This window comes from Vulpes vulpes, chromosome 4 (genome assembly GCF_048418805.1).
Source record: "Vulpes vulpes isolate BD-2025 chromosome 4, VulVul3, whole genome shotgun sequence".
NCBI classification, from domain to species: domain Eukaryota; kingdom Metazoa; phylum Chordata; class Mammalia; order Carnivora; family Canidae; genus Vulpes; species Vulpes vulpes.
The window spans coordinates 74,634,163-74,659,396 of NC_132783.1; the positions used below are offsets into that span (position 1 = coordinate 74,634,163).

General features: G+C 35.2%; 1 protein-coding gene across 6 annotated transcripts in view; it reads right to left on the reverse strand.

Moving 5' to 3' along the window:
- JMJD1C (jumonji domain containing 1C) overlaps positions 1-25,234 on the reverse strand; it is a 324,083-nt gene that overhangs the window by 24,589 nt on the left and 274,260 nt on the right. For 4 of the 6 annotated variants that reach the window (XM_072756132.1, XM_072756129.1, XM_072756130.1 and 1 more), the window contains 10 exons: positions 23,427-23,532; positions 20,831-20,955; positions 19,673-19,816; positions 19,387-19,579; positions 17,592-19,279; positions 13,641-13,813; positions 11,177-13,386; positions 6,000-6,201; positions 3,167-3,381; positions 2,039-2,191 (listed from right to left, as the gene is read on the reverse strand). In XM_072756132.1, the coding sequence (XP_072612233.1) occupies positions 2,039-2,191; positions 3,167-3,381; positions 6,000-6,201; positions 11,177-13,386; positions 13,641-13,813; positions 17,592-19,279; positions 19,387-19,579; positions 19,673-19,816; positions 20,831-20,955; positions 23,427-23,433 (5,110 nt within the window). In that variant the 5' untranslated portion in view covers positions 23,434-23,532. Of the gene's footprint in view, positions 1-2,038; positions 2,192-3,166; positions 3,382-5,999; positions 6,202-11,176; positions 13,387-13,640; positions 13,814-17,591; positions 19,280-19,386; positions 19,580-19,668; positions 19,817-20,830; positions 20,956-23,426; positions 23,533-24,117; positions 24,308-25,234 lie in introns of those variants that run through there. The other 2 variants (XM_072756131.1, XM_026013590.2) reach the window with 2 other exon arrangements.

Below are 25,234 nucleotides of genomic sequence, written 5' to 3' on the forward strand. Positions count from 1 at the left end.
TACTTACTTAGGATTTTTATTTATTTATTCATGACAGACACACACACACAGAGAGGTAGGCTCCATGCAGGGAGCCCGATTTGTGGGACTTGATCCTGGGAGTTCAGGATCATGCCCTGCGCCAAAGGCAGGCACTCAACTGCTGAGCCACCCAGGCGTCCACAGAAGACAACTATTTAGGATTATACATATCCTATCTTATTAAAAAAATACTACATACTTATATATATGCATACAACATAGGAAAATACAAAACATTAATTTTTTAATTAGGTAAAAGGAAAACAAAACTAATATGGAGCCAGGAATAATAGAAAATGCATGTGATGAGGTTTTTTAACAGTGTAGCTAACTGTATTAGTGGAAAATATCCAAATATATTTTTATAATTTTGAAGATAGTAAATGCCTAACATGCATTCCTTTTTTTAAAAAAAAGATTTATTTTACAGAGAGAGAGATACACAGTGAGTGAGCATGTGCCCAAATACACAGGAGGGGCTGAGGGAGATGAAGTTCCACTCTGTGGAGCACCGAGCCCAATAGGAAGCTCTATCTCACTACCTATGAGGTTATGACCTGAGCCAAAACCAAGAGTCTGACGCTTAACTGACTGCACCACCCAGGTGCTCCTAGAATGCATTCACATTTTTGCATTATCACAGAAAACACCCAGCTGTGATGTTTGGAAATGTGTCCCCAGCTCCAGAGGTCTTTTCGGTTAAGTGCTGGGTATCTAAGAAAAAGTTTTTGTAAATTTATCAGTGGAAAAGATACTGATGGCTAACTCACGGTTTATCTATCTGATATACTATTCTGAAAAAGATACCTGGATATGAAAATAGCATTCATCATTTTTAGACATTAAACCGTTTCTATCACTAAATATGATTTTACTTCTAGTACTTCCACAACTTGAATCCTCTCCTTTCATGAAAACTTTATCCCAAACAAATTACTCAAAAATCTCATGTTACTAGTATTAGGTATCTATTTCCAAATTTGCCTTGTGTAAACGTTCTCTAAAAATACTTTTGGTATGAGAAAAGGTGAACTTAGTTACTTCCTTTTTAAATTTTATATTATTTCACAGATCACCTATTTTTGTGCCATTTTACCTAGAAATTAGAAAATAATAGCTTCAGAGACTAATTTCATATGTAATAAGGACTTCTTCATTATTCTCTAAGAACCAAGAGATAAATGAAGCATATTCTTGAACACTTTGATTTGAACTTTATGGTTTTAAGGACAGAGAACCGAGGGTTCATAGAGGGCAATGGGCGGTGAGTAATAAGAAGGCACTTGTGATGAGCACTGGTTGTACTAAGTAATGAACCACTGAATTCTACTCCTGAAACCAATATTTGGCTAGACCATTAACTGTATGTTAACTAACTAGAATTTAAATTAAAATTTGAAAAAAAAAAAAAACTTTATGGACTAATTATTTAGAAAAATCAGTTCATACAAGTATTCAATTGTGGCTCACGTGCATGACCATGTAATTCATAGGTTCTAGAATGGACTTCAGGTTCCTACACACTGGAATCTGAAAAAAGCAAAACCTATCCTAAATTGGGCTACAATAAAAAAAAATACCTGCTTGAGGGTGACCCTGGGTGGCTTAGTTAAGTGTCTCTGACTCTTGATTTCGGCTCAGATCATGATTTCAGGGTCATGGGATTGAGCCCCATGTCATACTCCGTGCTCAGTAGGGAGTCTGCTTCAGGATTCTCTCTCTCCCTCTATCCCTACGCCCACCTCACTCACTCTCTCTCTAAAATAAATAAATCTTTGCACAACTACCTGCTTGAAATGAGAGGGTGGATCTTACTAGAGGATAAAAAGATGTAGATGCAGTTTTTATTCTAGAAAATCTGGCCATTAATAAACTTCATAAAACTTCCTTAATGTAATATATTCAAAATAAAGGAAAGTAGGGAAAGAAAACCTCACACACACATAATTTTCCAGATGACTGATCCTATAGAAAAGGAACATTATAAAAATTTCAATTTACACAGTTATAAACCAACCTCTAGAACTCTTTCTTTCCTTTGCCTTGTAACAATCTAAGCAGACCACAAATCCACATTTTTGGCAGACCCAATGAATGTTAAACAATGTTGCTTCACATGCATCACACATTTCCCGGACTCCTCTCACTGCTCTCTTCCAGGCAATTTTGGCTGAAATAGAGAAAAATAAAAATTTAAAGGCAAACATGTTCTTTTCCACACAATTTTTGCTGAAATACACAAGAACAAAAATTTAAAGGCAAACCAAGACTTTAAAGGATATATTAACTAAAGATCAACAGATTTCTTGAATTAGTAATTCTTTTCAGAAGTTTTACATCTAATGGAATTTTTTCAACTTTAGTACTTTGAAGATTTTTGATTGAATAATTCTCTGTTGTGAGGGACTATTTGCTGCAATGTAGAATAGAATGCTTAGTGGCATCTGTGACCTCCACCCATTAGATGCTAGTACACTATTAGCCACCTCCAACTTATGCAACCAACTTATGCAACTTATGCAATAATTATGCAACCAAAAATGTCTCCAGTCATTGTTAAACATCCCTTGAGAGACAAATCATTGATTTAAGAGAAAGGGAGGATAAGAAGCTAAGATTTAGAGAATTCATGTTAGATGCTTTACATATGTAGATATAATTTACTTTCTAAACAAAGATGTGAGACAGTTATTCCCATTCTATAGCCATACAGTTAAAAGGAGTAAAGTTGGGATTCAAATATAAATCTAACTGAAGGTTGTGATGAACCACAGTACATTAAAAACTTTAATTGGCATAGACGGTATCTTTCTCTGGCAAATGCTGTTATTTCTCCATTTCATATCTGAAATATCCTTTTCATGCTAACTATATGTCATGATGGCAGAAACAGCATAATGCTATTGTGATTTCATGAATTGTTAATCCACATTCATTATAACCTCAGTTGGAAAATATGTTACCTTAAGTATATGTAAGCACATTTAAAACAGTGCCATCAAAATAAAATATCAATGAAACTAGGTAAAATTAGGAACGTAGCCCATTAAATATCCTTGAAAGAGAAATTCTTTTCTTTTTTGAAAGAGAAATTCTTAAAATGAAATTTGTACAGTTGTATGTTCTAAGTATTTAACTTCCTTACCATCCTTTTTCACCCAGGACAAAGCTGTTTTTTCAGACGTTACTAACTGACAGAATTTATCACCTATGATATCCAAGATGTATTTTGAAGTTTCTACATCTAGTTCATCATCTTCATAATTTTCATGTGTCCATAAGCTCATGGCTTCATCATCATATTGGTCAGGAGAAGAGAAACCATCTATTCTGACCACTCCATTTTTACTAAATGACAATCTGAAATTTTAAAACATAAGAGGATTAGATACCTAGCCAGAAGTCCAGTTTTATAAAGTTATAATTTTTATATTATAAACATACAAATTATATTTATGTTAAAAAATAAGAAAATAGGGTAGGTCTTTCACACACACACACACATTTTAATTATTAATTAAATTTAACAAACTTAAATGACTCCCATAGTGTTACACAAATGGCAATGATAAGCAGCACCACTTTTAGGTTATTTCAAGAAATAAGATTTCTTTCTATCACTTTTAACTACATTGTTAATTTAATCAAATGAAAACTATATCCAAGTGTCTGACAAGGACAAGAATTAAAATGTGGGCCAAATGCTGCCTAGAGTAATGTTGTTATTTTATATATAACTTAAATCAGGAACCTTGAGAATGCCCTAAATGGAGGTGTGTGGATGGCTCAGTCAGTTGGACATCTGACTCTTGATTTTAGCTCAGGTGACGATCTCAGGGTCATGAGCTCAAGCCCCACATTGGGCTCTATGCTGGGAGTAGAGTCTGTTTAAGATTCTCTCTCTTTCTCTGCCTCTTCCTCCGAACTCCTTTCCCTCAATCAATCAATCAATCAATCAATCAATGGAAAAGAAAATTCCTTAAATCACTTTAAGATATTTACTGGATTAAAAAAATGCCAAGTCCAGTTTCATTAATTTAAACAACACTTTAGGGCAGCCCTGGTGGTGGCTCAGCAGTTTAGCGCCGCCTTTAGCCCAGGGCCTGATACTGGAGACAAGGGACCGAGTCCCACGTTGGGCTTCCTGCATGGAGCCTGCTTCTCCCTCTGCCTGTGTCTCTGCCTCTCTCTCTCCCTGTGTCTCTCATGAATAAATAAAATCTTAAAACAAAACAAAACAAAACAAAACAAAACAACACTTTATTTATGACTTAGAGGAACAAGGATGAAACTCCCAAAAGTTTATTAGGAACCCCATTATGTATGCTTAGTTCCTCTTAGCTTCTAACATCCAATTCATGTAACTACTAAATTCAGAAAAGTTAAAGGTAAATAGAAAGCAAAACTGCCACTCTTCCCCTGGTTAGTGGTTATTCTTCAGTTATTATAGAACTTACTCTTTTTACTCTCAATCAGGGAATATTGGCAGTTCATTATAATTCATTCTCTATTTTTCAAATGGACAACACCAAGAATGTTCCTTTTACTACCTCCTTATCTCATATTTTTATTATCTAAACCTTTCCTTCTTTTTTTAACCAGATTTCTCCCTTTGTTATAATCCAACATCTTATTTCAGCTTTGTGTTATTATCTCTACCTGAATATATATTTCCTTCCTTTTTCTTCAAAAGGGGGGGAGCAGAGGGAGAGATAGAATCTTAAGCAGACTCCACACCCAGCAAGGACTGACATGGGACTCCATCTCACCATCCAAGATCATTACTGAGCTGAAATCAAGAGTCTGACACTTAACTGACGGACACCGCAACCAACTTTCATTTTGATGTTTTTTTTTTTCAGCTTTTCTGCAATTCCAGGTGTATTACCTTTTACAACTATTCTTTAAATTTGTCTGTCCTTTGGAGATTGTTGGCTAGAAAGACCATGAAGTAAAAATATGAAATAGAACCTGTTCTTGTTCCTACCAATGCATTTCTTGGGGTTTCTATTGGGCCACTAGCAGAGGTATATTTGCCAGAGCAAAGGGTCTCCTAACTTCTTAGGAAGATGATGATGATGATTAGGAAAATAACAAGTTAACATTTATACACCATTCATATGTGCTTGGTATTAAACGAAGGACTTTGTATACTCTATGTCATTTAATCATGAAATCTTTGCGGTATATACCACTATTTATCAGCATTATGCATAGGAGACAGGCTTAGCTGTAACCCTACTATAGTTAACAAAGTCATATAGGAACCAAGAGAATGAGCTAAAACTCAGGAATAACTGATTCTACAATCTGAGACATTAACTGTTGGTCTCTACTGGCTGGATCACCCAGCTATTCATTTTGTTGAACTCTTATAAGTCCATATATGCTTTTGGTATTGAAGAATTATCTAGTAATATTATTATTAAGAGTAGTATGTAGGATAATAACAACTACAAGTTGTTTTTATACTTACTACAAAACCTGTAAAATATGACATGGTACTGACATTCTTTTTCTCATAACTTATATTTTTATAGCTCCATATTTAACAAAAATATGAGTAGTTCAATGTAAAGCAATGACTTTAGTTTAATGCCTAGATTCTTTACCCTGATTTATAGACTACTTGTATTGCTAGCTAACACACAGATATAAATACAACACTACTTTGGTCAAAGTATATAAACTTTTAAAAATTCCTTAAATCAAACAAACTACTGTTTCCTATTATTTTCTAGAAGAAAAATAACATTTTCTGAATAAGGATGAATTCTCTCAGAAGAGAAAGGCCATTTGAATACAAGTAACAATATGATTATGAAATTTACCACAAAAAAGTTTAATATTCTTTATGTTTCAGAAACAGGGAAGTTCAAAGGACTCATTCCCACCTCTACGAAGGACCCTCAGAATGAGAGTATAATTTCCAATATCCAGTAAACATATTTTTCCCCCAATTACATATTTTCACTTACCGTCTAAAGTAGTAAAATCTACAGAACACTGGTGAATGAGCTGGTTCTTCTCCTTTTTTACTCCGAATAAGTCTACACTCCCGGCACTTTTGCAAATTAGGCCCTATCTCACAGCAGGAGTCATCCTGTAAAAAGGATTCCCCAGTTTGCTTCAGCTTCTTGACTTTACGCCAATCTTTTAATACTGAACGAGGGATGCCAGCTGTAAAACCAGTAAGAAATTATTAGCAAGATTACAACATTTTAAAAAAGTACATAAACTTCTTGCAATAAAATTCAAGACAAGTACACAATTGTCACAATATATTAAGATTATAAAAGAGAAGTAAAGACAAAGACATAGGTCCTCATTAATAACAGAAAGTCCACAACAGCATTTCTATAATCTTATGTCAGTACACTGGAAATGTAGAGCTGAGTAAATCTTTTGCTGACTGAATCTTTATATATAGCTACAAATACAGCCCTTTTACACAGGAATTTGGTTTATGTAGGAGAAAGTTCTTTCAAGATCCACAGGAAGAACCTGAAGACCAAAAGTTAATACTTTTAGAAACTACAGGTTAATCAAACATACTTGTATAGTTTTGAAATATTTAACCTGACTCTCCACAGTAAGTGTGGCTCATTATGACAAGTTAAATAGTAGTTCTGTAACACCAATATTTGAGAGAAGAGGGACTAAGCTATTTCTCTTAGTATCTCTCCCTTAGTAGGATGCCCTCCATTTAATTCAACATACTGATGGAACACTCAGTATGTTTTTTTTTTTTAAAGATTTTATTTATTTATTCATAGACACACACAGAGAGAGGCAGAGACACAAGCAGGCTCCACGCAGGGAGCCCGACGTGGGACTCGATCCCAGGTCTCCAGGATCACACCCCAGGCTGCGGGCAGTGCCAAACCATTGCGCCACCGGGGCTGCCCCAGTATGTTTTAGAAAATAAAAGGGTTTAAAGAAAATTAAAAAGCCAGTACTAAATTGACTTTTTGATGGTAGAAAGAAAAGCACCAGAGAAATCTAAAGAAAAAACAATCCCTCAAGTGACTAATATTTGACGAAGAGAAATTATTTACTTATACTCTACACGTCATTGCTCCATCATACTTATTAACTTGAACTTAATTGTTGTCATGGGCTCAAGTAATCAATCACACATCTACAGAGCAGATTAAAAAATTAAAAGCATGTTTATTTAAAAACAACCTATGTTGGGACAAAGAAATATCAAACTCTTAAATGTATACTTACAATATGTCTGTATGTCAGGTATGAGATGTACATAGTTTGCTATTTCTGTCACGTTAAAAGATATTTCCTGTGTTTTCTAATCACTCAGATGTGGAAAAGAGGCAGTACAGCCATTCTCCTGAGACTATATACTTCTTGCAGAAACATGTAGCAGACCTCTTGAGCTCCCACTATCACTTACCTGCTGATACTGAAAGCAGCACAATGACACCAAGATAACATATCTAAACATAGGAAGAATTGTGTATAAACTCCGGGATGGCCCATTTAAAATCTGCTTCCAGTTATTAAGCACTTTTAGAACTGCTGCCTGGGTTCTTTACAAAAATGACATGTTCCCTCCTCTTCTATTTCTGATTTAGGGCAAGCTATTTGGCTTAATCCACTAAAAAAAGACATATGACATGCACACAAACCACTTAGGGAATAAACAGTTTCCAGAAGCCTTGTATAAAGGGTTTGTTATCTCCTCCGCTGCATATAAGACAGATTTCCACTATGGAAAGTATAAAAAACTCAGAGCTTTTAAAAGTCAGAATGAACAACAAAAATGGCATAGTGCTCATAAATTTTATCTTGGCACACGTCCAACCATTTATTTATTTTTTTATTTATTAAATTTAGAATAAACTAAAGTTCAATCTATTTCTATTTTGACTAGAAAACAACTACCAACCAATATGCTTTTACATTCTAGGTAATGGAACAATTTAAAGATTATGGATAACCATACCACTGTGAACCATTTAAACAGTATTATAATAAAGAACCAGATATTGCAAAGCAAATCTCAATTCTGTGACACAAAACAGACACTTAGAGCTGTTTTTAGATTTAAATGCATGAATGAATTACAAAGACATGAAGGCCCAGGTCATATAGACAGTTTTTGATATTTTAATTTTTGCTTCTAAATTAGGCTATACAAAAATAAATAAATAAATAAATAAATTAGGCTATACACAATGGTACTTAACACCTTTTATGGATATTACTATAATAGAATTTGTACAACAAAATATCTTTCAATTATATATGTCTAATTTATTGGCAATATCTAAAAATCTAAAACTTTGAGAATAAGATATTCAGTCAACAAAAAAATACCTAGTACTCTCCTTTTACCATTAGAATATTTTCAATCTTAGCTCTCAATTTATTAGCAAATCCTCAAACAGCTGCTCTAACCAACAGAAAATTAGGGAGGAAGAAAACAGGAAACAAATACATACTATACCCTTTAATCTCTGATATGCCATCACCTGTAAAAATATTTTTTGAGATACAGAAATTAACTGATTATAGTAAAGCCACTGGTTTTATCACAGGACTTACATTTAAATTTGATGGGCAATTTCAGTTTATAAAATAATGTAAGAAATTAGTCACGGAAAAACAGCTAACTTTTAATTATCATTATGAAAAGGCAGCAGATATGAAGACATTCCAAAATAGATAAAATCTACTGTACCTGGCTTTATTTTTTTTAAAGATTTATTTATTTATTCATGAGAGACACACAGAGAAAGGCAGAGACATAGGCAGAGGGAGAAGCAGGCTCCCACAGGGAGCCCGATGTGGGACTGGATCCTGGATCCTAGGATCACGCCCTGAGCCAAAGGCAGATGCTCAACCAGGTGTCCCTGTACCTGGCTTTAGAATGTATTAAGAAACACAAGTTTCTTTACAGGCATTAATTGTGTATAATTAATACATGGATAGCAGTGAATGTAATCACATTATATTCTCTAAATACAGACTTAGTTCACTCCTTTTGACTATGAGTGATGACAACTCCAATGACCATTAAAAAGATAAACGTATTTAATCCTCAAGGTAGATAGATAATCCACTCAAGTTTGGAAGTCAGATTCATGAACTCTCAATTTAGAGAACTTTTCTAGATAGCGCAAACAAAGGCTAGACAACTGTGCCCATAATTAACAGATAGCAATTAATAGTCACTTTTTATTATTTTGGACTTGAGTAGATGGGACTTAGAATACCCTCTCTCTGGGGTTAACTGTTAGTTACTAAGGTTTGACTAGGTATTATGAATTAGAGGAAAGTGATGATTCCAGTCTCTTTGTCTTTGAACTCTTACTTGGGAACATGTACATTCAGTCTCAAAACGAAATAGAATATGTACTTTGTTAAGAGTTCATTTTACAAATTTAACTTCACAAGAGCTTCCTAAGTGTTAAAATCTGGAAAATTCCTATCTCTCTCTCTCTCTCTTTCTTTTTTTAAGATTTTATTTATTCATGAGAGACACACAGAGAGAGAAACAGAGACACAGGCAGAGGGAGAAGCAGGCTCCACGCAGGGAGCCCGATGTGGGACTCGATCCCAGGACTCCAGAATTACACAGTGGGCCGAAGGCAGGTGCTAAACTGCTGAGCCACCCAGGGATCCCCTATCTGTTTTCTATAAATTTAACTCAACTATATGTATACTCAACACCAAAAGAAATATGTGAAACAGAAAAGAAACAATTATTGACCACACTAAGCCTCTTAAGAATTTACTGGGGAAGTGGAACATATGAGAAAGAAAAAAACAACACTGTACAATATCCAATACTCAAATAAATGGCATGTATCCTGTATCCTCCTGATGTCAATCTCCCTCTTTCTTCTGACTATATTTGCATTTCAGTCTGTCAGCCTCTGTCTCTAGCTGAGCTTGTTTTCCTAGGTCTTTCACTTTCTGGCTGTCCTTTTCTGTGAGCCCATCCTCCTGTTTTTCTCTCCTTCACTTTGCCTCTGGTTTCTACACAGGCACATAAAAAAACCTCATTCAGTGAAAAGGCCCAAATAAGAGCCTTCAAGCATCCAAATGCTTGTGAAAGTACTTCTTGAATGTCCACATTGTCAGATATTTCATATATTGTGTGTGCATGAATACACAGATATAGTGAAACTATTAAGTGCTTTCTGCATTATACAACATACGTGGAAATAAATAAGCAAACTGAGAAAAACGATTTCTAGAGTAAAAACACAAACACTTTATAGTAAATACCATTGGCAAGTAACAAATGAAATGTAAATATTACTAGTTTTGAAACTTTTACTTATGAAAATCCTTGAGTATAGAAATGAGCACACAAAACCACAATCTCCTGCTTTTAACCTTTACCCATTGTTAAGAATGTCCTGAGTAACAATATTAATTAAATAGAAGGTAATTTCAATAAGCTTTCATTTTGTTACCAGATGAGAGAAGGATAAGAAATAGGCCACTCACATCCACACTAATTGAAGCAACTTTCATCTAAAAATGTGACTTAAAGGAAGTATATATGTGAATAGAATTTCTTTTACAACTATATCATGGTAAAGGTGAATACCTTATTATTAGAAATCCTCTTTTGAAATGTGTGGGAAATATCAGAAAGGGAGACAGAACATAGAGACTCCTAACTCTGGGAAACGAACTAGGGGTGGTGAAAGGGGAGGAGGGCGGGGGGATGGGGTGAATGGGTGACGGGCACTGAGGGGGGCACTTGAGGGGATGAGCACTGGGTGTTATTCTGTATGTTGGCAAAGTGAACACCAATAAAAAATAAATTTATTATATATAAAAAAAAGAAATCCTCTTTTGGTATGATAGCTTTAACTGCATTTCGACAGTTCTTAGAAATGGTCAAAATCTGAGTAACTGGTAAGTAACATACTGGGTTTTTGTCAGTATGAGTGTAGGTAAGACATTATTTCTACAAGTCTCTTAGAAATGGGAAGAGAGGTCTTATTTGCTTTTATAGTTTACCTGGGAAATGCAGAAATGAGGTCAGTGAGCACATACATTATATGCTAGGGCTAGATGCATCTTTTGAGCTCACTAATCTTTTGAGAAAGACACCATTATTTTAAGTACAGCCCATTTTACCTGATAGAAAAAAAGTAATCAACTTACTTACCACTATTACTGTTGCTTTGTAATTTCAATTTACTTTTTTCTTTGGCACTCCTGCTGAGAACCCCATTGGGTTTTAAATCTTCTTCTACTTCACCTCTTCTCTTCTGCAAATCATTCTGCTTCTTTTTGTAAGTTGGCTTAGGTTGCCTCTTAGTCCTTTGCTCTGACTTGCTTTCACTTTCATCTGAGTCTCCACTTTCAGAGCCAGATTCATAAGTCCTTTTGGCTTTTCTCCTACTGACTTTATCATCTTTTACATATTTATCAACTATAATCTTACTATCTACACTATTTTGTATATCATTAGATGTTGAGGCTATTAAATTGACAGAACATGGCTTAATAATTTCTGCTACAGAATTCCCTGAATTTTCCATTTTATTAGTATTTTTATCTTCCTCTGAGTGTCTAGTAAGCCAGGCCTTTTTCAGCTTAGTATGGTAGTTAGGTTGAGTTGTCTGGGATGCTTGCCCATTTCCTACAGAGTTTGCTTTGTTTATTGTACTACAGACTACAGTGCTATCCAAGAGAAGGGAGGTTGAAGATGTCTGATTTTTCACAGCATTAGGCTCAGTCTCACTGACATTACTACTTTTATACTGAGCTGCAGCCAATGCTGCCTTGTGCTTTTTTAAATGGATAAAATCAGTTGTGCCTGAGAACCCAGGGCTGGGCTGAACAGCACTTCCTGTCTGACTACTGGCTGGTGTAACTGGAGCTGTGGTGCTGACCCTGCATTCTTGCATTTGAGCCACTGAATGACTGACGCTTTTTGAAGAGGTACATTCTAAGGATTTAGAGGCCAAAATGGTATTTGATAAAGAGTAAATTATTTCTGAACCACCCCAGCTGGAAACACTAGTGGTAGTGGCAGCAGATGTGAATACATCCGTTTTGGTATTACACACTGTATTTACAGCAGACATGACTGAACTGGGAACACTGCCCTGTGAGACAGCCTGGACACTTTTTTCAGATTTTATGTGAGCACTATCTGAATTCACACTTGGCAGAATGATTCTTCCAGTCTCTCCAGCTTCTGCTGGTTTGAGGCAATCTGTTTGATTTGCCCCAGTTGAAGATCTTTCACTAACTCGATCTTTGGAAGCTAACTGCATTGCTGGCACGCTCTCAAGTTTTGTACTAGATGGTGGACGTACAATGACAGATGCCATAGCAGCCTGTGACTTTCCACTGCTTTTCTCCACATGCCATTCAGCTTTTTCTTTGCTGAGGTTATTATTAGATTTCCACATTTCTGACAAACTCTGTTCAGAAGAACTCTTAAAATTTGCCTGAGAGTCTTTTGGCTCTGGAATTAGAGTTGGAGGCTTTTGTGATTCTTGAACTTTCCCACCAGCATTTACAGGCATCACTGGGGTTAGAGTTGGAGGGGAAAGACTACTATAGTTGCCTTCCTTTCTTTCCAAGCTGTGATGGATTGGTGGATGAAATACTGGTGCTCTATGTAAAGCAGGCATGCTCCGGAGTGCATTTGTAGAAGAAACTGTCAAATGGGTAGGACTCCTACAATCATTTCTGAAGGTTGTTACTGAGTGAGAAGCAATCTGATGGGGAAGATGTTCTGGAATCTTTCCTGCTAAACCTTCACTTTCTGGTTGGTGTTTAATTAAAGGTGGAGGCTTTGAAAGAGACGATATAAATGAAGTCAGAGTTTGAGGATTAGCTGCTGCAGCAACAGTATTACTCTGTTTTTCAGTGTAAATATTTGAAACCTCTTTGGATGGATATGACCTTGGTGGTTCGTTGACCACACTATTAGACAATGTAGTGAAATAGTTACTTTGGGGCAAACTCTGAGGCACAGAGTGCTTCATTTTATAAAGATCTGATACTGAGCATTCTATGTCTTTGTCTTGTTTGATGATGACATGGCTTTTAGGGCTAGAAGATGACAATGCTACTTTGGAATAATTGTCCCTCTCACCCTCAAGCCCCTTGATTTTAGTTGTAAAGGGAGCAACATCAATACTTTCTTGAAGGATTCGACGATGTTCCTCCTTATATTTGTGTAATCTCTCTCCAGTCTCCTGGGGTTGTCTCTGTAATTGATTCAATACAGGATCCACAAAATGTCTATGCAATAGACCATCTTTTCCAGTCTGTGATCTATTTAGATCCAGGTCATTTTTTGCTGATGTGGATGCAACAGAACGTAATGGTTCTATAAAAGCTTTCCTCTCCAATTCTCTGTGAAGAAAATACACATAAAAGTTTCTGTAACAGCTTTTTCTTGCATGATATGAAGATAGCATCTATGCAATATTATGAAAGTAAAACAGGACTTTGCATTTACTTTAATACTCGAGTAAATTAGAAGATATATCAAAATGGAAAGAATAGTGCTTATTCAAAGCCTACTTTTAAGATGTTTATTAACTTGTCTAAAAAGAAAAACTAGAGAAGACAAGGTATCTGTAAGTTTTAAGCATTAGTGAACTTACTCTTTATGGTGATCTATTAAACTTTTTGTCAATGGTGGACTGGAATGTGCTGTAATTTTAAGAGACCGATGAGGCTCTGCACTGGAAGGTCTGACAGGAATGTGACTAAGTAATCCAATACCATCTGCTGAGGTCACAGGGGTAGGTTGATGTAACCAAGGACTGGGAGAATTCTATTTAACAAAATATATATATATATATATATCAGACTTTAGTAACTAGAAAAAGCTAAACACAGTATCACGGTAGGACTTTAATGTATATTTATGAAATGCAACTTTTTCTAAGTGCATCTTACGAGAAATTTTCAGACAAATAAGTAACATAATTATATGGATTTTTCCATATGATGTAGAAAATCAATCAGCATCAAAATAGTAATTTCCAAAAATTTATTATTTATTTTACCGAATTTAGAACTTGAAATCACTGCCTTTAAGTTATAAATGTACAGAATACCTAGTTCATCAGATTTCCAGTCATTCTAAAACCAAAAAACATATATATATTGCTAATACAAAAATCAGAATTTGTTATTCCTAAAGTACATGTCAGAAACAGAAATATCAAGTTCATGTGCCAATTTTTGTTTTCAAAAATAACAAACTTTTTCAATGTAACAATTTACTTAGAATAGACAGAAGATTGTATTTTCAAAGCCCACTTGTACTCCATTTCACTGTTGGACTATTAAACTTGGGAAGTGTGGAAATGCAACAAAATAGGCTGCCTTCTCATATAGAATATTTGGTGACATTGATCTCTTTGCTGATATTTAAAACTCTCTAATTACATGCTTAAGGACTGTTTCTACACTATGACACTGACATTCTCTCAGAACTTACTTTGTAGAGTTACATTTTGTTGAGATACTGGGAAAATATAATCAATCCCTTTTTGGTTTAAACAAAGAGAAAATTTTACATCTCAAGATGATAATGCAAAAGCAATGATATATCACACCAAAAACATGCTGCTGTGAAATTAAAAATTTCCATTATAAATTTTTAGATTAAAAATATATTTTATAGACTAAATCTCATACTAGAGGAAAACACACAGACACAGACACACACACACACACAAACACACGAGGATCATTCATGTTTAAAAGGCCTCAGTTCTACATGATCCAGAAGTACTAAGTTGCAATCACTTGATAATGATAAATTTTTTACTGTAAGATGCTATTAAAAAGTATTTCCTGTTTCTTTACTTCTTACAATATTAGGGTTAAGAGATCTTCACTTTTGCTCAAAATGTTAAACTTACTCCTTTATAATTTTACCTAAGAAATGAAAATTTCATATGCTTGTTTTTAGTTTAACAAGTGTGTGACCAGTTAATAAAATATTTTATGCTTTTATATACATGGAGGCTAGAATGACATATACTGAGAGAAAATCCTACCCAACCCAGTTCAAACAGTTATTTAGATTGGTTTTTCAGGGTTGGGAAATTATGGAAAAAGACTCAAAAGTATTTGCTAGTTCATGTGTTCTTCTAGCCTGTCTTTGTCCAGTACCAGCTGCACCTAACATTCATGACACAAGAGTGAAGGATCAGAGTAAAAATGTGGGTGTATTAGGCACTAGGGTCACCAAGCCCGCTTTCAATAATGGCAAGGAGGATACTACAGTAATTAGTGACTTTTCATTGACATCAACTACATAATGTATACATTCCAGTAAGATTCCAACTACAAGTTCAATAGCAACATCAAGAATGGAAATAGGAAGCTTATGGATCAGACCAATGCAAGCACAATTCTTCTAGAATTGAAATCCTGCCAGCATCAACTGTGGGGATGTTGGCACAGATTAAATTATGGAGTTTACTGGTGACTGCATTAAGGCAGGCCAAAGCTCATATAGAAAGAAGTGGAGCCCAAAAGAATTATTTTGTTATGGGATTAAACCATACAAATTATCAAACTGTTAGCACTCTATATTGCACCACTAACCACTTGATGCCCTTTACCACTACTAAGGTTAACAATCACAACTTGGGAATCAAGGAAGGACTCACGACCATAATCTATGTCATCACGGCTACTCAGAATATAACAATTCCTTGGACAAACTTGGCATGAGGAACACCACCCTTGCATATATTACCAAGGCTCTGTGTGAGCAGGATTATCAAGGATAATCCTGGTATCAGGGATAATTACCTTCCAAATCATCACTCCCAACATATTTACTGTAGATCTTGCCCAAATGTGAAAGAGGTAAAAAATTCACAAGTTCACTGCAGCACTATCCATAATAGTCAAGGGGTGGAAGTAACTCAAAGTCCACTGACAAATGTATAAAGAAAATACGGTACATGCACATAATGAACTTTCTACAGCAGAATATTAAAAAGGAAATCATGTTACATGCCATAACATGAACATTAAAGATATTATGATATATGAAAGAAACCATACGAGGACAAATATTGTATGAATATCTATTCATATAATGAATATTTAAATGAATTATCTATAGCAGTGAGAATTACAGAAACAAAGTAGAAACGTGTTTGGCCAAGGAATAGTGGAAAGAGGGAAGGGAATTAGTGTTTAATGGATATAAAGTTTCAGTTTTGCAAGATGAAAATGTTCTAGAGATCTGCTGTACAACAATATAAACATACCTAACACTACTCAACTGGATACTTAAAAATAATTCGTATGATAAATTTAATGTTTTACCACAATAAAAATAAATAGGGGGTGCCTGGGTGGCTTAGTCGGATGTGTCTGCCTTCTGCTCAGGTCATGATCCCAGGATTCCGGGATCAAGCCACACATTGGGCTCAGTGTGGAGTCTGCTTCTCCCTTTCCCTCTGCCCCTATCCCCCCGTTTGTGCTCTCTCAAATAAATAAAACCTAAACCAACCAACCAACCACGTTTAAAACGAGTCTGTGGGATACGTGAAGAGCAACCTGGGCTGCAGCAATGATGAAGTTGTGTCCTAGATTTTAAGAGACCCATTCTCACTATTTTTGATACTGGGGATGGTAAAGGCCTCAACAATCATTTCTTTCTTTTTAAGATTTTATTTATTAGAGTGAGTATGAGGGGGGCAGAGGGCATGGTGCGGGAGCAGACTCCTTGCTGAGCAGGGAGCTCGATGCCAGGCTCAGTCCCAGGATGCTGAGATTATGACCCAAGCTGAAGGCAGAAGCTTAACTGACTGAGCCACCCATGCAATTCTCAACAATCATTTCTTAGTATGAAAATAAATGTGGCTAGAGAAATCACATTAGCTCATGAAGGAATAAGAGCTCTCTATACCACCACCTTCACCAATATTCCTCACATTTGATGTTGGCAGGATCTGAGTCCCAACTTTACTTCTCAAATACCAAAAGTCTCCAACCTAGACACCATTATGAGAACAAGAGCATCAGAGAATTATAGCTTGTAACATACCATCAATATATCTAATGGGGAAATATAACAGTTTGTCTTAAAAAATAATTTTATGATGGGGCCCTGGGTGGCTCAGGTCATGATCTCAGGATTTTGAGAATAAGCCCCCCACTGGGCTCCACATGGGGCATGGAGCCTGCTCAAGATTCTCTCTCCCCCTTTCCCTACCCTCTTTAAAAAAAAATAATATGATGATATATACCAAAAGCCTTACAATTTTATATAAATTTGAATCAACAAATTTCACTTCTAGGAATTTAGCTGATCAAAAATAATTCTAGATATGATTCACAATTAGTTACGAAGACATTTATTCTTCACAACAGGTATGTCAGAAAATTGGCTTTTTAAAATAATTTGGCTTTTCTGAGATTTCAGCTTCCATGTTTCCAAAGTTACTAAGTACCAAAAGTTTCACCATAATTGGAAAAATGTTTGTAAAGTTCTAACACATTTTACCATAATAAAATGTGATTAATGTTGATTAATAAGTATATACTGATATGTGGCAAACCACAATATAACTTACCCTCCTTAATGAAGATTCAGCATTAACTGCATTTTCTGGGTGAACCCACTTTGAGGAAGGTAGACCAAGTCCTGAGTATGCATGTGTTCCATTTGGATATTGCCAAATAATTGGATAAAGTCCAAGCTGATTATATGAAGCAGAAGGATGGGCTTGTCCAAGAAGATGAGGTGACTGGTGCTGTAACAACTGTTGCTGTTGCTGGTGTGCTAATGCTAAGTGGCTCAAGCTGCTGGCATGAGCAGTCTCTAGTCGTGGGTGGCCACCAAGTAGGGAGGCAGTAGGCACTCCAGGTAACACGGCAGGAAGTAAATGGGGGTGATGAACAGAATGGTGTGGACCACTAGTAAGAGGGTGTGTGTTAATGGTAGGTAATGGAGTTTGACTGGATGATCCGGCAAGTAAGTGGGGTGCAGGAGTTAAGGCAGGGTGATGGGTACCTGGATTTAAACAGGTTCTATGGGATGAAGAATGAAGAGGAAAGGGATGCTGGTTTAAGAAAGGTGAAATGTGGTTAGCTCCTGTTTCTGACCCAACAAGTGCAGGATCTCTGTAAACTGTGAAATGCTCATTTTTATCAATGATAAGCGGGCTCTTTGTAGCTTCCAATGTATTGCCTCGAATAGGAACTGAATGAAAACTGCATCTTGATAACTCATGTTCTATCTTATTTGCTAGTCTTCTTTCACCAGTGGCTTGGCTATTCACATAAGTGGCCTTAGACTTTATAGAATCAGGAGAATGGGTAACTTTGGGTTTAATAACTTCAGGTGAGGGATTCGATTTTGTCTTGTGAGCATCTACTGAAGTATTAAGTTTAGATTTTATGGTCTCTGGGGGTGGGCTTCGCTTATGTAGCTTATCTTCCGTGATAGAAACTGCACTTAGAGAAGACATGTAAGAGACATACTGATTTTTCTCTTTTTCCATATTCAGATGATCATTTCCTGAGGAAGTACTTCTAACATTTGATTGGGTTAAATCTACTTTAACTACATCACTGACCCAGCTCTGATCAGAATCTTGCTTTGCTGTTTCTAAGTATTTTGCATTTGCAATAGAATGTTTTGAATCACTAATATTAGGATCCATTTTCTGAAGTGTCTGAAGGCCAAAGGTACTTGAGTTTTCCTGAGCCACCTTTTCTGAATTAGTGTCATTTGTAATATCAATAACACATTTTGGTGTGGGTGGTCTAGATACAAACTTCTCCTTTGGTAGTAATTCCACTGTGTGTGTTTTTTCGATATTGCATTCCTGAAGAAGTAAATCATTAGGATTATGATCAGAAAGTGTGGCCTGCTCTGATGAATGAATAATCATTTTTTCTTGAAGCTGAGAGTCAACAGACTTCTGTTTCTCTGCTTCTTCACGTTTTTTATCTTCCTGTACTTGATCCCAGGGAGGCTGGCTATCTATTATTAGTGTCTCTTCTCCTACCTTCTCATTATTCTGGGATTTTCCTTCTTCTCCATTTATCTTTGAAGTGTTTTTATTTTTCAACTCATTCTCTGGCTTCGGCTCTGAGGAATTATTTATCATCCTTTTATTTGAATTTTCTGAGTCACTGCTCTCAGAAAAGTCTGAAACATTGTCGGTTCGTAGTCTTTTCATATGTAGTTTCTTTTCATCCTCCTCAGGTTTCCTTCTTTTATTCAGCAACTGTTTGTTTTTCCCTTTAGGGTTTTCTATAAGATTTAAAAAGAGAAAGTTTTATTTTTCATTAATTAAAATATTAAATATATCTTAAATGTATTTTTATTTGTTCTCATTTCCATAAAAAAATGAGTACTACCTCCTCGTGCTATATAATCATACTTTTCCTCCTTCATCTTCTCTTCATCTGGTATACTGCTATCTGAGCCCTTCCTCTTACTTGGACGAGTATTTCTTTGTTGCTGTTGCTGGTGTGTATTCTGTTTTGGTAGAGCAGCTTGGGAGTTCATTGCTGGTCTGGGACTATTTGCTTGGGCACGTGTATAATGACTCTAAAAATAATTTAACAATGATTATTATTAACTGATCCTAAGTAACCTAAGGAAAAATATTTTATAATAATAAATCACTAACAACATACATACGTGAACTGTGTTGCTATTTTGACTGGCACGAGACCTTCGCCGTGATGTAATGCCAATATTTTCACCTTTTAACAAAGAGTGAACAACATCATCTAGAAAGGTCATTTGAACCATAGAAGGATCGACATTCTGTGGTTCTAGTACCTAATCCATGACACAAAACAAGAATAAAAATTAAACCCAATCAGCTAGTCGGTGTAACATTAGGTATAAAAGCAAGTTTAAGAATTAATCGGGAGCATAATACTAAGTCATAAAATGTATTTTAAAAATTAAGAAGTAATTTCCCAAAAAAAAACCCAGCTATAAAATAAAGCTAAGAAAATACACTTTAAGAAGAAAATGACAAAAAGTGTAAATGAATACAAACAATAGTAATTTGAAAAAGGTTAAAGAAGCAACTATTTCAAAAACCAACGGCAATTCAAAGTTTCACTGAAAAGTGAAAGTTTCTCACCATTTTAGGAAAAAAATTAAATGTGGCCAAACAATATAATTTAGCATTTTAGCTAAAATTTTAACCAAAGCATCTGAATCATTTCTAAAGGGGTACTCAGACACCCTCCACAATCCACTTAATTTGGAAGACGTAAAATTTATTTTTTTTGGGGTGTGTGTGTGTGTGTGTTTGTGTGTGTCAATAAACCACAGCTTTGAAAGATTTAAAATCAAGACTTTCAGACTGTTCTCTAAAACTTCATATGAAATTTGAATCCTTAATATTCACCATAAAACTTAAGGGAGCATACCATTAATGAAATTTGTTTTGACAAAACCTACAGTGGTGTGTATTAGTTTTCATTAGTGAAAAACAATCATTTGGGAAATATATTTATTACTGGAGACAGAAAAAGATTTTAAGAAAGAATTTTAGCTTCCTAAGAATAAAAAAAAATTAATCAATTAAAAGAGTTTGATGCTTCTATTTCAGGCACTTATTTAATCATTGTTGAAATAAATTTGTTATCATTAATCTCCCTGTGACCTAAAGTGACCTCTAATTAATATCAGACACATTTAAACTTATTATGAGTATTACAACTATAAAAAACCTAAAGATGAAAATTATTTAGTGTCAAACTGTTGAACCATTTTTTGGAAGGCATGGAATATTGGCATTATAAATTTCTCTTCAAAAATATTAGTTGTACTATTTACCTGATCATTCATAACGATCATGGTGCGAGTGAAGAGATCATGATGAGTAATTATGCCAGTAAACCACTGGGTGGCAGAGTCTTGTCTATATACTCTCACTCTGTATCCATTTAAGGAATAAGGACCTTAAAAAAACACACATACATACACACAAGAAATAGGGGTATCTTAAATGGAGACATTTTCACTGAAGAACTACCTTTCAGGAGAAACAGGAGCTTTGTGATGAGTAATATCTTATTCAAGTATCAGTTTTCAAAAAAAATTTATTAGAAATTGTATACCTTAGAGCCAGATCACTGTGAAGTTATCGTTGAACACACTCTACTACACATATATTTCCTAATTCAATGGAAATAAAGTACTTTAAGTCAGAAAGAAGGTTTCTGGGATCAGGAGTTATAAGAGGACAGAACAAAGTGTAAAGTTAGAGTAGTCTACAAAGTCACAAGGTTGTATAAAGCTACTGAATAGGGTTTGGGGTACATAGAGGAATACACTTGGCTGAAACGGAAAGGTAAAATTTGATTATTTATTTATTTATTTATGATAGTCAGAGAGAGAGAGAGAGAGAGGCAGAGACACAGGCAGAGGGAGAAGCAGGCTCCATGCACTGGGAGCCCGGTGGGATTCGATCCCGGGTCTCCAGGATCATGCCCTGGGCCAAAGGCAGGCGCCAAACCGCTGTGCCACCCAGGGATCCCCGGAAAAGGTAAAATTTGGAACCCAATATCTGAGTTTTTCTAAGTTGCCAAAACACTTCCATGTAACGACTATAAATTTTAATCTTCTGTGACAGCTAGAAAAAGCTGCCAAAGCTAGTGTGTATTTAATCTTCTTCAATTCAGTATTATTTTCCCTTTTATAAAAATTAAGAAAGTGAGGTTGATAGGTTAAATAAAATCTTAAGTGAAAGAGCTAGGAATGAATTTACTTATCTGAATCCTAGGTTGATGCTTTGACAGTTTATAAGTTTATAAGCCATTTAACATATAATTAGTAGCTGATATTTGCCAATTAAAAAAAAAACTGCCAGTATCAGCCTAAAAGTCAATTTACAAATGTATAGAAAATATTCCATTTGACCTATAAGTTAAATATATTCAGAGCCATTATAATCAATTATATAAACTCTAGTCTTTTCTAACTATAAAGAATGAGACTCTAAGAATGTAATACAGTAAAAGCTTATAGAACTACTCCGAACATGACCAATTTTCAATTTCCACTAGCACAATTTTCAATTCCTAACTGCCTTATTCCTACCACAAAACACAATGTGGAGTCAGCCTTACAAAATAATTCAGCTTAGGATGGACAGGGACTATATATACTACCTCATTTTTTCACCTCTAAGAATATGATAAGGAAACAAAAGTTGTTAAAGAATATACTAGCCTGGTATCTTCAATAATTACAAGGAAAGGAGAAAAAAAGATACAGGGCATATCAACCAATTAAATTGTGGACTTTTTCTGGTTCCTCTGATTAAAAATTCATAAATGAATAATAATAATAAAGATCAGTATCCTGTTAAAAATCATTCAAGGCATTAATAAAACAAATGGAAATTTGAACATGATTATCCAGTATTTAATATTAAAGGACTATTAATTTTAGGGGAATAAGGGTATGTTGGCTTTATTTAAAAACAGAATTTGGCGATGTCTGAAATTTGATAGAAATAAACAGCAGTGTGGATGGGGCAAACCATCATTTTTGGGGCTAAAAGGCAGATGGAAGTTCACGGAAATATTCTATTTCTGTGTATTTTTCATATTCTCTATATTAAATTTTAAAGAATACTTAGCCTAAGAAGAATTTAGTAAGTGGATGATCTGCTGCTATAAATACCTGTAACAAAGCAGAAGAGCCACACCTTAGAAATTATCTCTATTAATGCTGAAATTAAATGACATGGAAGTTGAGGGCTGAGATGAACATGGGTACTTAACAACAAAATTCCTTTTTAAAAACATTCAACAAAATATCAATACTTCACATCATACTGTCCCAGTTTCAATTCAATTTCAGAAAAAGCTTAAAATATATGATTCTACTGATAGAAAAAGAAATCACTAAGAATTATATAAAACCTCATTGGTCTGAAAGTCACACATTATAGACAAATTTAGAGCTTACTAAAAAAAGGAAACAAAACTAAAACTAGTATTATGGTCATTGCTGAGAAGGGTGAGCTGAAATAGGACACTTTTATCAGATACTAACAGCATTCTTCAAAGGAAATCAATTGTGGCTTTGGGCAATCCTCTACTGCAAACAATACTTCCTTCTCCAGGAAGGACACACCTAATTGTATTCTGTAATATGGAGATTTTCCTATCAACAAAACACCTGTGTGGTTATAATTTCATGTCAGTTATTTAGCTCAAATTAGTTAATAAACTGGTGAAGTTATCAACTTTCTACTGAAACTGTGATTTTGCTATTCTTTTCCCTGGATTGAATATAACTCAAAATATTAAACTGAGTTTTTTATAAACACTGCACATAACTGAACCAAAACCAAACATGAAAAACTGCCCAGTTCCAAAAAAAAAAAAAACTTAATGCATAATAACTTCAAAATAGTTACCTTGCATAAAAATCTCCTGAACCTTTTGTTCCTTTACCCAGACTTTCACTTCTTCCTGAAGTTGCGGGTTGTCCCTGAGAACTGGGTTTAGGCTGTCTATGTCGTCCTAGAATTACAGATTAAAACAAAAGTCCATGTTACGCTGTCCTAACATTAATGTCACAAACTCTCCCTCCTATATTTTCTAAGGATTGAAGAAAATTCCTTCATCTAAATGTATGCAAAAACACAAATTCGTAAGTTATAGTTCATTAGCAATTACATATTAACAGAGCATAAGAATTAACCCATGGTAAGATTTGATCCTTGACAACGATGTCCTAAAGACAAAATGTAAAATTTACTAATGTGTTTTTTCTAACTTTAAGTGTGGCCTTAGATAAAGATATTTTTAAGGGTTTCATGATAAGAAGCAATATACAAACCAAATAGCATCAGGTCATCTAAGGTTGGTAGCAAAAGAATCAAGCTGAGTATTTTAGTGACAATGCATATGTACACATGGATGAATTACCCTCTCTTCCCATAATGCTTAAAATGTTCGAGTTTTAAACTACACAAGTCATTATCCACTATCTTGATTTAAATGTCAGTGAATTCAGTTCTACTCAAACTCATCTAACCAGTAACTTCACTGCTAAAATTTTTATTTTTTCAAGCCAGTGTCAAAGCATCCAGGCAATTAAATTACATTATTGATGGTATTATCCTCATAACAGGGTGGATCTAGACACAGAAACAACCGGTTCTCTCTCCTTGGAGATGTGAATCACACAGTCACATGGTTTCCCACAATCTGTTGGTCCCCCGCTGGACTCTTTGACATTCTGTTCTCTCTCTCTCAAAGCACCTCTGCTGCTCCTGCATTTGAGATCAGCGGCAGGAGCCCTAGAGTAGAGCTGGGAAGAACAACAAAGCAGCACTGTCAATTGGCGGCCCTTATAAAAGTGGACTGGCAGATCATGGAAACCAGTGAACAGAGGGAGCTAAGTAAAGGGAATTATATCTAGTGAATAAAAATAATGTGGCAATTTGGAAAAGTCAAAAAAGTGGCTGAAGAGTACAAAGAAGGACCTCTAATGATGTAAGTCATACTTCACTCTTCTACTCTAAAGTTTACCTAAATTAAGCTTTTTCTTCTTACCTCACCTACTACTTTACAGGACCATTATGTATTTTTGTAATAACAGTGTGGTAAAGACTCCGATACTTCATTTATGCCTAGTGAACACCAAGAGGAATAAAGGACTTCAAAGTTATCAATTACATTCCTTGGAAAATATAAAGAAATGCTATGTTACAGAAGGAAATACTTAGAGTGGGAAAGTATCACACAAAAAGTAGGTAAAATCTGTTATTTGGGGGAAAAATGTGTATGACATTCTTTTTTGTAAAGAAACTTTCTAGAATCCCTTTCTCCACACCCCTTTAATAATGAATGCACTGCACACTTAGTTAACCTCTTCATCTTAGGAACAGAAAATACAATGGAAAGTTTAGACTATAAGCCTCTTGATGCACACCAGGTAACAGTCTAGTCTATGAGATGAAACACAGGAAAACATTCTATTTTCCAAGGAAAACCATTACCATTTTCAGACAACTCTGAAAGCTATCAAATTCTTTTAAAATCTCTTACTTTACCTTCCACACACAGATCCAAGTTCAACTCCTGAAGTCAAGCAAACACAAGTCTAATCACGTTCCTACCCCACAGTCCTTCAAACATTTACATTCTGGTTTTGTTTCTGTAGTTGTTTTGTTTCTTCTCTAGGCCAAAACCCCACTTTTATCACAACCACTCTTCT